General features: G+C 44.1%; 1 protein-coding gene across 1 annotated transcript in view; it reads right to left on the bottom strand.

Moving 5' to 3' along the window:
- Positions 1 to 1129: 1129 nt before the first annotated feature.
- The window catches only part of LOC137371609 (cilium assembly protein DZIP1-like), a 437496-nt gene continuing 425043 nt past the window's right edge, over positions 1130 to 13582 (bottom strand). Inside the window, exons 12-13 of the mRNA XM_068034440.1 lie at positions 3553 to 3657; positions 1130 to 1371 (exon numbers count right to left, since the gene is read on the bottom strand). Coding sequence (XP_067890541.1) covers positions 1130 to 1371; positions 3553 to 3657 — 347 coding nt within the window. The remainder of the gene's footprint in view (positions 1372 to 3552; positions 3658 to 13582) is intronic.

A 13582-nucleotide genomic window follows, 5' to 3' on the forward strand; every position in this document is an offset into this window, starting at 1 on the left:
TACAGACAGTAAGTTCATTAAGAGCATCTCTCTGGAATACTCACATTAAGTTTCAAATCTCAATAATCATCATTTCAATGTGCTTGGAGTCAGGCTCCAGAGAACCATGAGAGGAATTCAGGAATTTGCAGCAATGCAATGCTTTGTATTCACATCGATCATGCTGTATTTCTTTGCTGATAAATAAAAAACGTGCTTCGTGAAGATGTCAAATTGCTCCAAGTGGCAGCCTTTAGATGCTAACTTAAGATGGGGCCAAATAAGCATGCAACAGGCAGAACAGGCAGACACCGACATCACTGAGGGCACATCTTAGGCACACCCACCAAAGGAGGCTGAAAATTTTAAACTCATTTGTAAAGTGGCCACAAAAATTATAACTTCATTGGTATTCAGGCTATGACCCAGACTAGGACCCCCAGTTGGGCCACACTTTATCCGTTTGGCCTGGCCTTCCTTGGCTTACTGGCCCACCAATTCCAAATCTTTCTATGGCCTTGGAGTCCCTGCTCCTCCAACATTGCTTGAAGCAGGAGGAAACTCTGAAGTGTAGTCATTGGGCTGAATTTTACAGATTCCACCAACATCGGGGGTCGTGGCGGGGGGCACGGACAATGCCTCCAGAAGAGGCCCACCATGGACCTTAACGCAGGGAAGGCCCGGCCCCATATTGCCGGTGGCAGTGAAGCCTCATGGCGGCCCTCACCGTCACTTGGCGACAGGAAATTTCAATATGTAAATTAATGTAAATATCTGAATTAATGACTGTCGCACTCCCGCCATCTGTCCTGGAGCAATACTGGTGTCGGTGGCCAGCACTCCCGTGCCTTCAGATCCCCATCCAGGGATCTGAGGCGGAACACTGGTGGGGAGTGGGGAGCAGGTAGGTTTTCCAATGCGGGGGTGGGGAAGGGGTGGGAGCTTGGTCAAACTCATCTGATTGGTATAGGGGATGGTGGGAAGAATTACAGTGCACAGTTTATGAACTTTGTTGGGGGGGGAAGGTCAGGTGGGCAGGGGAAGTGTTTTGGGGGGAGCGGGCAAGTAATGCACTGCATGGTTATTGGGGGGGTGGGTGGGAGAGGAGCAAATTAAATGTTTTTAGAAATTTCATAACCTCTTTAAATATTTAAATTAAATGGAAGGGCTCGAAGCCCTTTACAAACGGCATCAGCGCCTGCGCAAAGGCTGTTGACGCCATTGCCGGGGACGGACAGTCCACCCCCTCCACGTTATCAGGGTGGGTGATCCGCCCCAGCCATTTAAATGGGCCAATGTGACAGCTCCGCATGGGCGGACCGCCATTGTTTACGTCTGCCACCACCATAAATTTCAGCCCACTATTGCAATGCAGGAAACACAGCAGCTGATCTGCACACAGCAAACAACAATGTGATAATGACCATATAATGTGTTTTTGTAATGTTGACTGAGGGATCAATATTTACCACAACACCAGGGACAACTACACTGCTCTTTTTTGAAATAATGCCATGGGATCTTTTATATCTGCCTCAGTTGGCAGATAGAGCCTCAGTTTAATATCTCATGTGCAAGGCAGCACCTCTGACAATGCACCATTTTCTCAGTAGTGCACTGTTGCATCAGCCTAGATTGCTACATTTAAGTCTTAGAGGGAGATGTGAACCCACAGCCTTCTAACTGAGAAGGCAACATGCTCCTAACTGAGCCACAGCTGACAATTCCAAGAAGCCATGGCCAAAACCAAAACCTGGCATATCCTAATCCAAGTTATTCCACCACATTCTCACTTGGGTTATGGTATGAGAGTGCCAGAAGGCTAAAAAAAAAAATCAGCTCCATGTTTTTTTTAAATCACTCATTGAGTGGTGCTTAATCTATTGAAATGATCGTTGTCCTTCCTGAAGATTTTTTTTTCTGACAAGCATCTTTAAGATAATTGGCAAAAAATCTTGGAACTTGTTTTTATTGTGAAGTGAGTTGTTATGATCTGGAACCTGAAAGGATGGTGGAAGCAGATTCAAAGTAACTTTAAATAGGGAATTGAAAAGCAGAAATTTTCAAAGAGCTGGCACACATGATGGGCTGAATGGCCTCCTGCTGCACTTTATGATTCTGTTATTCTACCACATTTTGTCCACTATTTTGAGCATGTCCCTAAGGCTACTGATATTGGGAGGGCTTAAAGAGGGCATTAATGAATAATTTCAGTGATTGACTTCTCCAGGTGTTAGATTCCTGGTACAGAAGTCAGGTAGCTAAACTGGGAAAAAAAAACTGTGTGCTACTTTTTCAAGAATCAATCGAGACCAGAGTTAGAGTATTTAGTTCTTCTCTTGGTTAAATATTACCTGGAAAAAATATTTTCCTCAAGCTGCTTAACTTTTCTCAGTGTAAATCAAAAGCTCCCTATCTTGAAGCATGACTTTCTACCTTTCTTTTTTTCTTTTTCTTTTGGGCCTCCTTATCTCGAGAGACAATGGATACGCGCCTGGAGGTGGTCAGTGGTTTGTGAAGCAGTGCCTGGAGTGGCTATAAAGGCCAATTCTGGAGTGACAGGCTCTTCCACAGGTGCTGCAGAGAAATTTGTTTGTTGGGGCTGTTGCACAGTTGGCTCTCCCCTTGCGCCTCTGTCTTTTTTCCTGCCAACTACTAAGTCTCTTCGACTCGCCACAATTTAGCCCTGTCTTTATGGCTGCCCGCCAGCTCTGGCGAATGCTGGCAACTGACTCCCACGACTTGTGATCAATGTCACACGATTTCATGTCGCGTTTGCAGACGTCTTTATAACGGAGACATGGACGGCCGGTGGGTCTGATACCAGTGGCGAGCTCGCTGTACAATGTGTCTTTGGGGATCCTGCCATCTTCCATGCGGCTCACATGGCCAAGCCATCTCAAGCGCCGCTGACTCAGTAGTGTGTATAAGCTGGGGGTGTTGGCCGCTTCAAGGACTTCTGTGTTGGAGATATAGTCCTGCCACCTGATGCCAAGTATTCTCCGAAGGCAGCGAAGATGGAATGAATTGAGACGTCGCTCTTGGCTGGCATACGTTGTCCAGGCCTCGCTGCCGTAGAGCAAGGTACTGAGGACACAGGCCTGATACACTCGGACTTTTGTGTTCCGTGTCAGTGCGCCATTTAAGGCAATACGATCCTTAGAAAATTTCCTCTCACGGTGTACTTTCATGTGAATTGTCTTTAGAGGACAGCTTTATTATCTGTCCTCATCTGTAATTTTTTTTTATATCCAGAATTTGGATTTTCCATTTTTGATTTAATGACAGTGAAAAAATTGTCACATTTTACAGATTGTATCATTGGGTGGCCCACTGAGAATAATGAGCCAAGAAAAAAAACAATATTCACGTATCAGACCTTTTTCGCAAGTACGGACTAGATCAGTCACAAATCTGGCAGAGGCAGAGAGGAAGAACACCATGTTCATGCTGAAATTTTAACAAGTTGCACTAATGATTCTGCAAAACATTCTAGTTAAGGTAACAATTTTTATTTGCATATATAAATACTTACTGGTTTTATCCCTAGTGTTTCTAATTTTTCTGCCAAACTTTGCTCCACTATTTTATGCAATTCATTCACGATAATTGGATTTTTCTTCAAAACTTTTCTAAGGTCTTCATTGCATGTCGATACTTCTGGTAGATGTTTCATATCTGAAAAGAAACAGATTTATAATTATTTCTCAAATTGTTTACAGTTTGCCAGATAAACACATTGGGGGGAATTTTAATCTGGAGGAGCATGTGGGTTTGGGTGCGGGTTAAAACCAGCAGAAATCCAAGCGTATCAGGAAGCCAGCTCCAACTCACTCACTTCTGCGTTTAACTCAGGTGAGCTATCCTACTCGCGTGCAGCCCCCTCGGGAAAGAGGGAATGTGGGAACATATGGGAATTTCTCAATTGTAGCAATAATTCAACTGACTTTCAAATTTAATGGTGCATCCATGGGTTTCCGGGGTTTCCTGAAACTCGCCAGTGAAACCAAAGCATCGGTTCTGATGAAAGGCCATCGACCTGAAATGCTAACTCTGCTTTTCTCTCCACAGATGCTGCCTGACCTGCTGAGTATTTCCAACATTTTCTGTTTTTGTTTCAGATTTCCAGCAACTGCAGTATTTTGCTTTTGTCTCCAGAATGGTTGTGGTGTGTTGCGCTCTGCACAACATTACATAGCAGCCGGTTTGGACCCGCAGGAGGAAGAAGGCACTGAGCACAGGTCTTCTTCAGGCAATTCCAAGGAGGAGGATGGTGATGAAGGAATTGCAGTTGCAGGGTTGGAAGGGATGCCCTTATTAGTGAAAGGTTCACTTCGGTTGCACCAGTGGACCAATGTCAGAAGTACATATAATGCTCACTCTTCCCACTCTCACCAATGCCACTACCAAAAAGCAGTCCTACAGACAACCAACTACCCTTTGCCCATCCTCCCATGATCCCTGTCAATTCATTCCAATTCATCATCAAGTAAGTTGAAAGGTGACTTACAACCGAGCAACCAAGAATGGGCAAGGCAGGAAAATGCTACAAAAGAATAAAATTTATGTGATTCAGCTAAACAGAACCTTCATAACATAATGTTCTCATACATCCAAATTCATACACTTGTGCAACCACAAAGCTTTACTCTTCCTTTTGCTACCACTCCTATGTGGATCCTGTGGATTTAGCAGAGGTGGAGGCTGAACACTCAGATCTTGCATTGACTGCTCAGATGCTCTTGGACAACATCCTCTGGGTTTTGGAGGCCCTGAGCACCTCGCCAAAGATTGGTCCATTTGCACCCATGCAGGGGCAGACTCAGTCATCAGGACATGAGGCAGTAGGCAAGTACTGACTGAGGGGGGGTGAGGGGCCAGTGGTGAGAAGTGTTCTTTCACCATCTTCATTTCATGACCCAGTTACACTTCACTACTACTTCTCATCTGGAGATCTCTTTGGTGCAAATCAGTGTGGCACTGTAAGGTCAAAGCTAAGGTATCTATCACCTATTTAAAGTAGCAGGCATGTTGGAATTCAAAGTTAGCAGGGTCAAGGTGGGCATGGACTCATGTGATTGCGTGTTTGATGTTCGACAGAGTTGGTCACTCTATCCCTGGAAGAAGAAATCATTGCAATGCCCTGCAACATCAACACGCTCATGCTTGAGGTGGACTCCTCCATTTTATCTGCTATTGTCCTATGATTATCCTTTTCAACGATGGCACCCGGGGTACAGTATCTGTGTCCAGCTAAGTGGAACTTGTAGAGAACTGAGCCCTCTCGACTGCTGCCCCTGCCCCCACCATCTGCTTGTGAAGTGTGAGTCACCATGTGAAAATGAAGTATCTCTCCAGCTCAGGGTTGTCCAACATATGGCCCATGGGCCAGGATCCGGCCCGCCAAATGTTTCCATCCAGCCTGTGGATGTAAACTGTTCCAAGGGCCATTCCTCATCCTCACCATGACTGGAGATGAGAAATTTCCCTTTGTCAGACCAGCTTTTAAATTATTGCACTGTCAATTTCACAGGTGACAGCTGCTGACCCGCACACAATTGCAGAATGTGGAATCCTCTTTTAAAGTTCTTTTAAAAGTCAGCTCTTTGAAAACCAATCGTTGTCAGTTTCACAGGTGACAGCCGCTGACTTCGGGAACAGCTGTTATTGATGAAATAACAGAAAAGGTTGATGAAGAGAATGCGATGGATGTTGTCTAAATGGATTTTAAGAAAGCATTTGACAAAGTACCACTTAAAAGGCTGGTTAACAAAACTGAGGCTCATGGAATAGGAGCAGTGTCAACTTGGATAAAAAAATTGGCTTAAGGAAAAAAAACAGCGAGTCATGGTAAATGGTAGCTTTTCAGAATGGAGAATGGTAGAAAGTGGTGCTCCCCAAGGGTTAGTGCTAGGATCACTGCATTTTTTGATATATATAAATGACTTGGATATTGGAATACAGAGTAAATTTTCAAACTTTGCCGATGATACCAAACTTGAAGGTGTGCAAACAGTAACAATAATACCAATCGACTGCAACAAGACGCAGATAGGCTAGCAAAATGGGTAGACAAGTGGCAGATAGAATTTATACAGAGAATGATGCAGTTTGGAAGAGAGAATAGGATGAGTCAATATACACTTCATGGCACACTTTTAAGTGCAGAGACAGAGGGACCTGGGGGTTCATGTGCATTGATCTTTAAAGATGGCAGGACATATTGAGAAAGTAGTTAGCAAAAGCATATTGAACATAAAAGCAGGGAAGTTATGTTGAACCTTTACAAAGCTCTGGTTTGGCCACAACTAGAGTCTTGCGTTCAGTTCTGGTCACCACACTTTAGGAAGGATGTTAGGGTTCTTGTGAGAGTGCAGAGGAGATTTACCAGAATGGTTCCAGGAATGAGGGATTTTAGATATAAGGTTTGGTTGGAGAAACTGGGGTTGTTTTATTATGAGGAAGAAGATTGCAGGGAGATTTGATGGAGGTGTATAAGATTACAACAGGTTTAGATAAGGTAGTAAAGAAAAGCTATTTTCATTAACTGATAGTCTAAGGACTAGGGGACACAGATTTAATGTTTGGGCAAGAGATCCAGGGAGAAATGTGAGGAAGAACTTTTTACGATGCAAGTGGTGATGGCCTGGAACTCACTGCCTACGAGGGTAGTGGAAGTAGAGACGATCAATCATTTCAAAAGGAAATTGGATGGGCACTTGAGAGAAACAAACTTGCAGGCCTGCTGTGATAGAGCAGGGGAATGGGAGTGACTGGATTACTCGGCAGAGAGCCAGTGTGGACCTGATGAGCCGAACGGCCTCCTTCTGTGCAGTTATGACTATGATTCAACCATGTTTTAGCAGTCGCAGCTGCTGTTGCAGGGTAGAGATTGTGTTACCCGAGTTGCATAACTGTATGAGACTTCCCCCTGACTCAGGAAGGTGCCTCATAGACCTGAAAATTTAAACAGTTTAAATTTCTAGCCAAGCAGGAACTAATTTATTATTTCACCCACTCCAATTGTTTTTATTCGTTCAGGGGATGTGGGCGTCACTGCCTGTGCCAACATTTATTGCCCATCCCTAATTGCCCTTAAGAAGGTGGTGGTAAGCTGCCTTCTTGAACCGCTGCAGCCCTTGGGGTGTAGGTACACCAACAGTGCTGTTAGGAAGGGAGTTCCAGGATTTTGACCCAGCGACAGTGAAGGAGCAGTGATATAGTTCCAAGTCAGTATGGTGTGTGGCTTGGAGGGGAACTTGCAGGTGGTGGTGTTCCCATGCATTTGCTAACCTAGTCCTTCTAGGTGGTAGAGGTCGCAGGTTTGGAGCATTGGTGAGTTGCTGCAGTGCATCTTGTACATGGTACACACTGCTGCCACTGTGCTTCGGTGGTGGAGGGAGTCAATATTGAATATGGTGGACAGGAAGCCAATCAAGTGGGCTGCTTTGTCCTGGATGGTGTCGAGCTTCTTGCGTGGTGTTGGAGCTGCACCCATCCAGGCAAGTGGGGAGTATTCCATCACATTCCTGACTTGTGCCTTGGAGATGGTCAACAGGCACTGGGGAGTCAGGAGGTGAGTTACTTGCCACAGAATTCCCAGCCTCTGACCTGCTCTTGTAGCCACAGCATTTATGTGGCTGGTCCAGTTCAGTTTCTGGTCAATGGTGACCCCCCCAGGATGTTAATAGTGTGGGATTCAGCGATGGTATTGCCATTGAACATCAAGGTGAGATGATCATTGCCTGGCACTTGTGTGGCAAGAATGTTACTTGCCACTTATCAACCCAAGCTTGGATGTCGTCCAGGACTTCCTGCAAATGAACACGGGCTGCTTCAGTATCTGAGGAGCCATTAATGGTGCTGAACATTGTGCAATCATCAGTGAACATCCCCATTTCTGACTTTATGATGGAGGAAAGGTCATTGATCAAGCAGCTGAAGATGGATGGACCTACAATACTACCCTGAGGAACTCCTGCAGTAATGTCCTGGGACTAAGATGATTGACCTCCAATTTGTCTGATTTGTCCTCCTTTTTGTGCACAGAACAGACCTGGGCAATTTTCCACATTGCCGGGTAGATGCCGTTGTTGGAGCTGTACTGGAACAGCTTGGCTACAGGAGCACTAGTTCTGAAGCACAAGTTTTAAGTACTATGTCCAAAATGTTGTCAGGGCCCACAGCCTTTGCAGTATCCAGTGTCTTCAGCCATTTCTTGATATCATGTGGAGTGAATTGGATTGGCTGAAGACTGGCATTAGTGATGCTGGGGACATCAAGAGGAGGCCAAGATGGATCATCCACTCGGCACTTGTGGCTGAAGGTGGATGCAAATGCTTCAGCCTTGTCTGAGGATGGGGATGCTTATGGAGCCTCCTCCTCAAGTCAGTTGTTTAATTGTCCACCACCATTCACGACTAGATGTGACAGGACTGCAGAGCTTAGATCTGATCCGTTGGTTGTGGGATTGCTTAGCCCTGTCTGTTGCATACTGTTCTGCTGTTTGGCATACATGTAGTCCTCTGTTGTAGCATCACCAGGCTGACACCTGATTTTTAGTCATGCCTGGTGCTGCTCCTGGCATGCCCTCCTGCACTCTTCATTGAACGTACCGGCTTGATGGTAATGGTAGAGTGGGGGAATTGCCAGGCCATGAGGTTACAGATTATGGTTGAATACAATTCTGCTGCTGCTGATGGCCCACAGCGCCTCATAGATGCTCAGTTTTGACTTGCTCGATCTGTTAGAAATCTATCCCATTTAGCACAGTAGTAGCACCATAGAACACGATGGTGGGTACCCTCAGTGTGAAGATAGGACTTCGTCTACATAAGGTGTGACGGAAACCACATTAATTTCATCACATGGAATACTATTTTGAACTGTTACTGGACATTGAAATTACTTATTTAAAAAGACCACAGGACTGAGTGGCTGAAAACATGGCTGCACATTTGCATTCCAAGAGACAGTTGCCTAGAGAGACAATGGAAGTACCCCCGATCCAATTAGCCAGATGGGCTAATAATTGTTAATAGTGATGATCAAGAGACATTGAGAGTTATTGAATGATTAAGAGCCAGCATTCCACCGCCCCCCACCCCCACAACTGAGAGGGTCTGGTAAACTTCAAGCAGTCCACTAAACTTGCAGGCAAGGCTGTTGCAAACAAAAAGGTAGTCACATGACTAACCTGCTGGTCAACCTGGAGTTGATTGAATTGTGCTGACAGTAAAATTTTGAGAGAGACTGCAATTGAACTCTCTCACGCAAAGTTCCAGGGGCCCACAGAAGTAACTTAAGCCTCAAGACACAAGATTCCTGCAGGCCTTCTGGTACCAGCGAAACAAGTTGGAAAGTGTGCACTGGGCCCCAATGAGAACTGCAAGACTCAACGTCAATCAAAGATTTTACATCCAACCCAAAACCAGTAACTGAATTCCATCTAATACTTCAAACCTTTCCCCTTTAATTCTTTTGCTTTCTCTATCTCTATTTGTGTGTGCGTTTATCGCGTGGTTGTGTCGCGTATTCTTAGTAGTTTTAACTTAGTTAGAGTTTTAAGGTTAATAAACTTACACATTTCTTGTTTAAATCTGAGAAAACCTGTCTGGTTGATTTCTTTAGAATTACAATTAGAGAACAGTGAGCAAGGACTCACTGAGGGGAGGGTAAAAACACTGTGTTTTAAAAGTTAAACCCTGTTATGGCCAAACCAGGAAAAGGCCAAGAGGGGAGCCTTAGCCCCCATCCTCACCTGGTCATAACAAAGGACTGGTGCGGTGGTCACCCCTACCAATATTGCCATGGACAGATGTATTTGCGACAGGTAAATTGGTGAGGACGATGTCAAGTAGGTTTTTCTCTCTTGTTTGTTCCTTTACCACCTGCCGCAGACCCAGTCCAGCAGCTATGCCCTTTAGGACTAGGCCAGCTTGGTCAGTAGTGGTGCTATTGAGCCACTCTTGGTGATGGACATTGAAGTCTTCCACCCAGAGTATATTTTGTTTCCTTGCTACCCTCGGTGCTTCTTCCAATTGGTGTTCAACATGGGGAAGCACTGCGGGGGGGTGGGGTAGGTGGCAATCAGCAGGAGGTTTCCTTGCCCATATTTGACCTGATGTCATGAGAATTCATGGAGTCCAGAGTCAATGTTGAGGACTCCCAGGGCACCTCCCTCCCAACTATATACCACTGTTCTGCCACCTCTGGCATTGCCGGTGGGACAAGACATGCCCAGGGATGGTGATGGTGGTGTCTGGGACATTGTCTGCAAGGTATGATTCCTTCAGTATGTCTGTCTCTGGCTGTTGCTTGACTAGTCTGTGGGACAGCTCCCCCAATGTTGGCACAAGCCCCCAGATGTTAGTAAGGAGGACTTTGCAGGGTCGACAGGGCTGGGTCTGCCATTGTCTTTTCCTGTGCCTAGGTCGATGCCGGTGGTCCAGCCGGTTTCATGTATTTTCTTAGACTTTGTAGTGGTTTGATAGTGGCTTGCTAGGCCATTTCAGAGGTTGCTGTGGGTCTGGAGTCACATGTAGGCCAGAACAGGTAGGGACGGCAAATTTCCTTCCATGAAGGACATTAGTGAACCAGATGGGTTTGTACAACAAATAACAATGGTTTCATGATCACCACTAGATTGGCTTTTTAAAATTCCATATTTATTAACTGAATTCAAATTCCACCATTTGTCATGGTGGGATTCGAACCCATGTTCCCAGAGCATTAGCCAGTGCATTTAACTGCTGCACTTGGTCTTTTCCCATGTGTTTCCACATGTTTGTATGTTCATTTATATGTTCACAATTTCCTCCACATAATAATCAAACATCAGAACAATCTATGTACAACATATCACTGAAAAATTGACTAATTTAATAACCCCCCCCCCCCCCACCCACAAGCTGTTAATTGAGGTAACAAACTATTTAAAAGGGTAATTCCATTTCATGTGAATAACAAAAGTTTGGAGTCCACAGGGATTGCCCTCACTAGCCTATTTCATTGGCATTTCCAACACATAGCGCATGACATGCTGGTATGACACCAAGGTCGCAGAGGCAGGTTCCTGGTCACCTCCATGTCTCAGTTTTACATATTCTGAACTTGGACTGTCAAATTCTCATTTTCATAAAATATATGTTTGAAATTGCACTTCCATACTTCACATTTCTTCCTGCAACAGGTCTGTTTTGTTAACACAACAGAGAAAAGACAGGAAACCTCAGCAACATCACTACTTTCCCCTTTAACTTTATTTCCTTCTCCCATTGCATACAGCTTTACTACGGGAATTTAAATATCTATAACATTGCCATGCTCAGGAAGAACCGTGATAAAATAAACAGTGAACTGGAGGAATGATGACAATAATAAAATCAGCTGTTTGAACTGAACCACAAGAAAATGGGCACATTTGTACCACTGACAAAATAGAGGTCAGGTAACCCCTTCTGTATCGTCAATAAACAAGCCTATCTGCAAAGACAGACCACATTAACTGCGTCTGAAATTGAAAGGAGCCCATAACATGTTGATGACTCCTATCTACAGGAATGAATTAATAAAGGTTCTGTAAGACAGACTGATTCCACAGCCCAAACCAAGATAAATAGGTGTGAGGTAGCATGCTTGTAACAGAATGGTCCCCATCCAGACACCAACAGATAGCAATGGTTTCCATATCCTCGACCGTTGGGTAGTCACGTGAGGGGAGAGGGCCCTGTGTCACCTGACAGAGACTCAAATGTGATAGATTTTTACCTGAAAAGGTAGCCCCCTGGAGAGAGAGGGGAGATCAAGAAAAGACCACAGAAAGCCAGTTCCAGCCAAAGGCTGTGAGATCGGTCCAGCCAAGGATAAAGCCCTGCTGCTGATACTATACTTCAATTTGCTGCAGGACAGAACTTAAATAGTGTCCACCGCTTCCAGCCTGAAGTTTTAAGCAGCAGAAATCTATAATACCTCAGAAAGTTCACGACTGCAAACATTCAGACCTGCACCTTTTAAAAGACTTTCCTCCTGAGAAGATTCAACACGTTTCTTTGAACCACAAACTCTTACATAATTTGGGACTTTAACTGCATCTTACCCTTTCCCTTCTATCTAGCTATCTTTATGCGTGTATGTGAATGTGTGAGTAGGTGAAGGTTGCAAACAATTTGGGTTTTGCTGTTTAAATAAAAATTTAACCTTCCATTTTTTTAAACCTACAAGAAAACATGTTGTTTGTCTGTTTATTTACCCTAAAAATATTCAGCGACCAACACACCATTTTTAACAAAAATGGGGTCAGTTGGGAGATGAAAAGTGGAAACCACCCACACCACTTACCACCTCTCTGTAATAACATATTCTGGATTTTTGAAGAGTCTTGTATCACAGATATGACAATCATGAAACCCAGAATCCACATGTAGTGTGAAAAATAAATCAGGTTTCCTCTTGGAGGTAGGAGAATTCTAGTTGTGTAGTCATAAAATAGGGCCAAATGGGCAAGTTGTTTTTAAACAGGCATTTATAAAGGCATTGAGTGTAGTTGGGATTTTTATTTACAGGGAGATCTAGGTTCTCTAAAAGGCTTGAAATCTGTTGGATAACTGGCTGTACAGATTCTGGGGATGAAGTTGCTAATAAATCAATCATCTGGTTAAGAGACCACTAACATCGATCGTAATTTTATGTTTTAGGAGCCAATGTCTATCACGTGTTTAAAAAGGGCCAGAGTACCCAATAAGTTGAGGATCTGGACAAAACTAGTACTACTGGAAGGCACATCCCTTTCCTTTGGATGAAGATGAAGAGTGTGTTCAGGAAAATTTTCTACAACAGTATGTTGCTAGTCCAATGAGAAAGGAGGCAGCTAGACCTTGGGAATGAGGTGGGCCAAGTGGATCAAGTATCAGTAGGAGAGCATTTATGGGATAGTGATCATTGTATCATAAGGTTTAGGCTGACTATGGAAAAGGACAAAGAGCAATCTAAGGTATGAATAATTAACTGGGGGAAGGTCATCTTCAATGGGGTAAGAACAGAGCTTGGGTGAATAAATTGGAATCAAAAGCTGGCAGGAAAACTGATAGGTGAACAATGGGCTATGTTCAAAGAAGGGATAGTTTGGGCACAGTCAAGGTATGTTCCCTCAATTGGGAAAAGTAGGGCAAACAAATCCAGAGCTTCTTGGATGATAAAAGAGGTAGAGATTAAGGTTAAGATAAAGAAGAAAAAGTGTGCTTCTGACAGATGCCAGGTAGAAAATACTATTGAGAACCAGGCTGAATAAAGAAGGTCCAGAAAGGAAGTGAAAAAGTAAATAAGAGAAGCAAAGAAAGAGCATGAAAAGAAACTGGCAGCTAGAATTAAAGGAAATCCTAAAGTTTTCTATAGGCATATAAATAGTAAAAGGTGGTGAAAGGAGGAGTGGGGCTGATTAGGGGCCAGAAAAGGGAATTACACAAGGAGGCAGAGGGCATAGCTGAGGTATTAAATGAATACTTTGCATCTGTCTTTACCAAGGAAGAAGATGCAACCCAGGCAACGTTGAAAGAGGAGGTAAGTCAGACACTAGAGGGGTTTAAAATTGATAAAGAGGAGGTAT

This window comes from Heterodontus francisci, chromosome 6 (assembly GCF_036365525.1).
Source record: "Heterodontus francisci isolate sHetFra1 chromosome 6, sHetFra1.hap1, whole genome shotgun sequence".
In the NCBI taxonomy this organism is placed as follows: Eukaryota; Metazoa; Chordata; class Chondrichthyes; order Heterodontiformes; family Heterodontidae; genus Heterodontus; species Heterodontus francisci.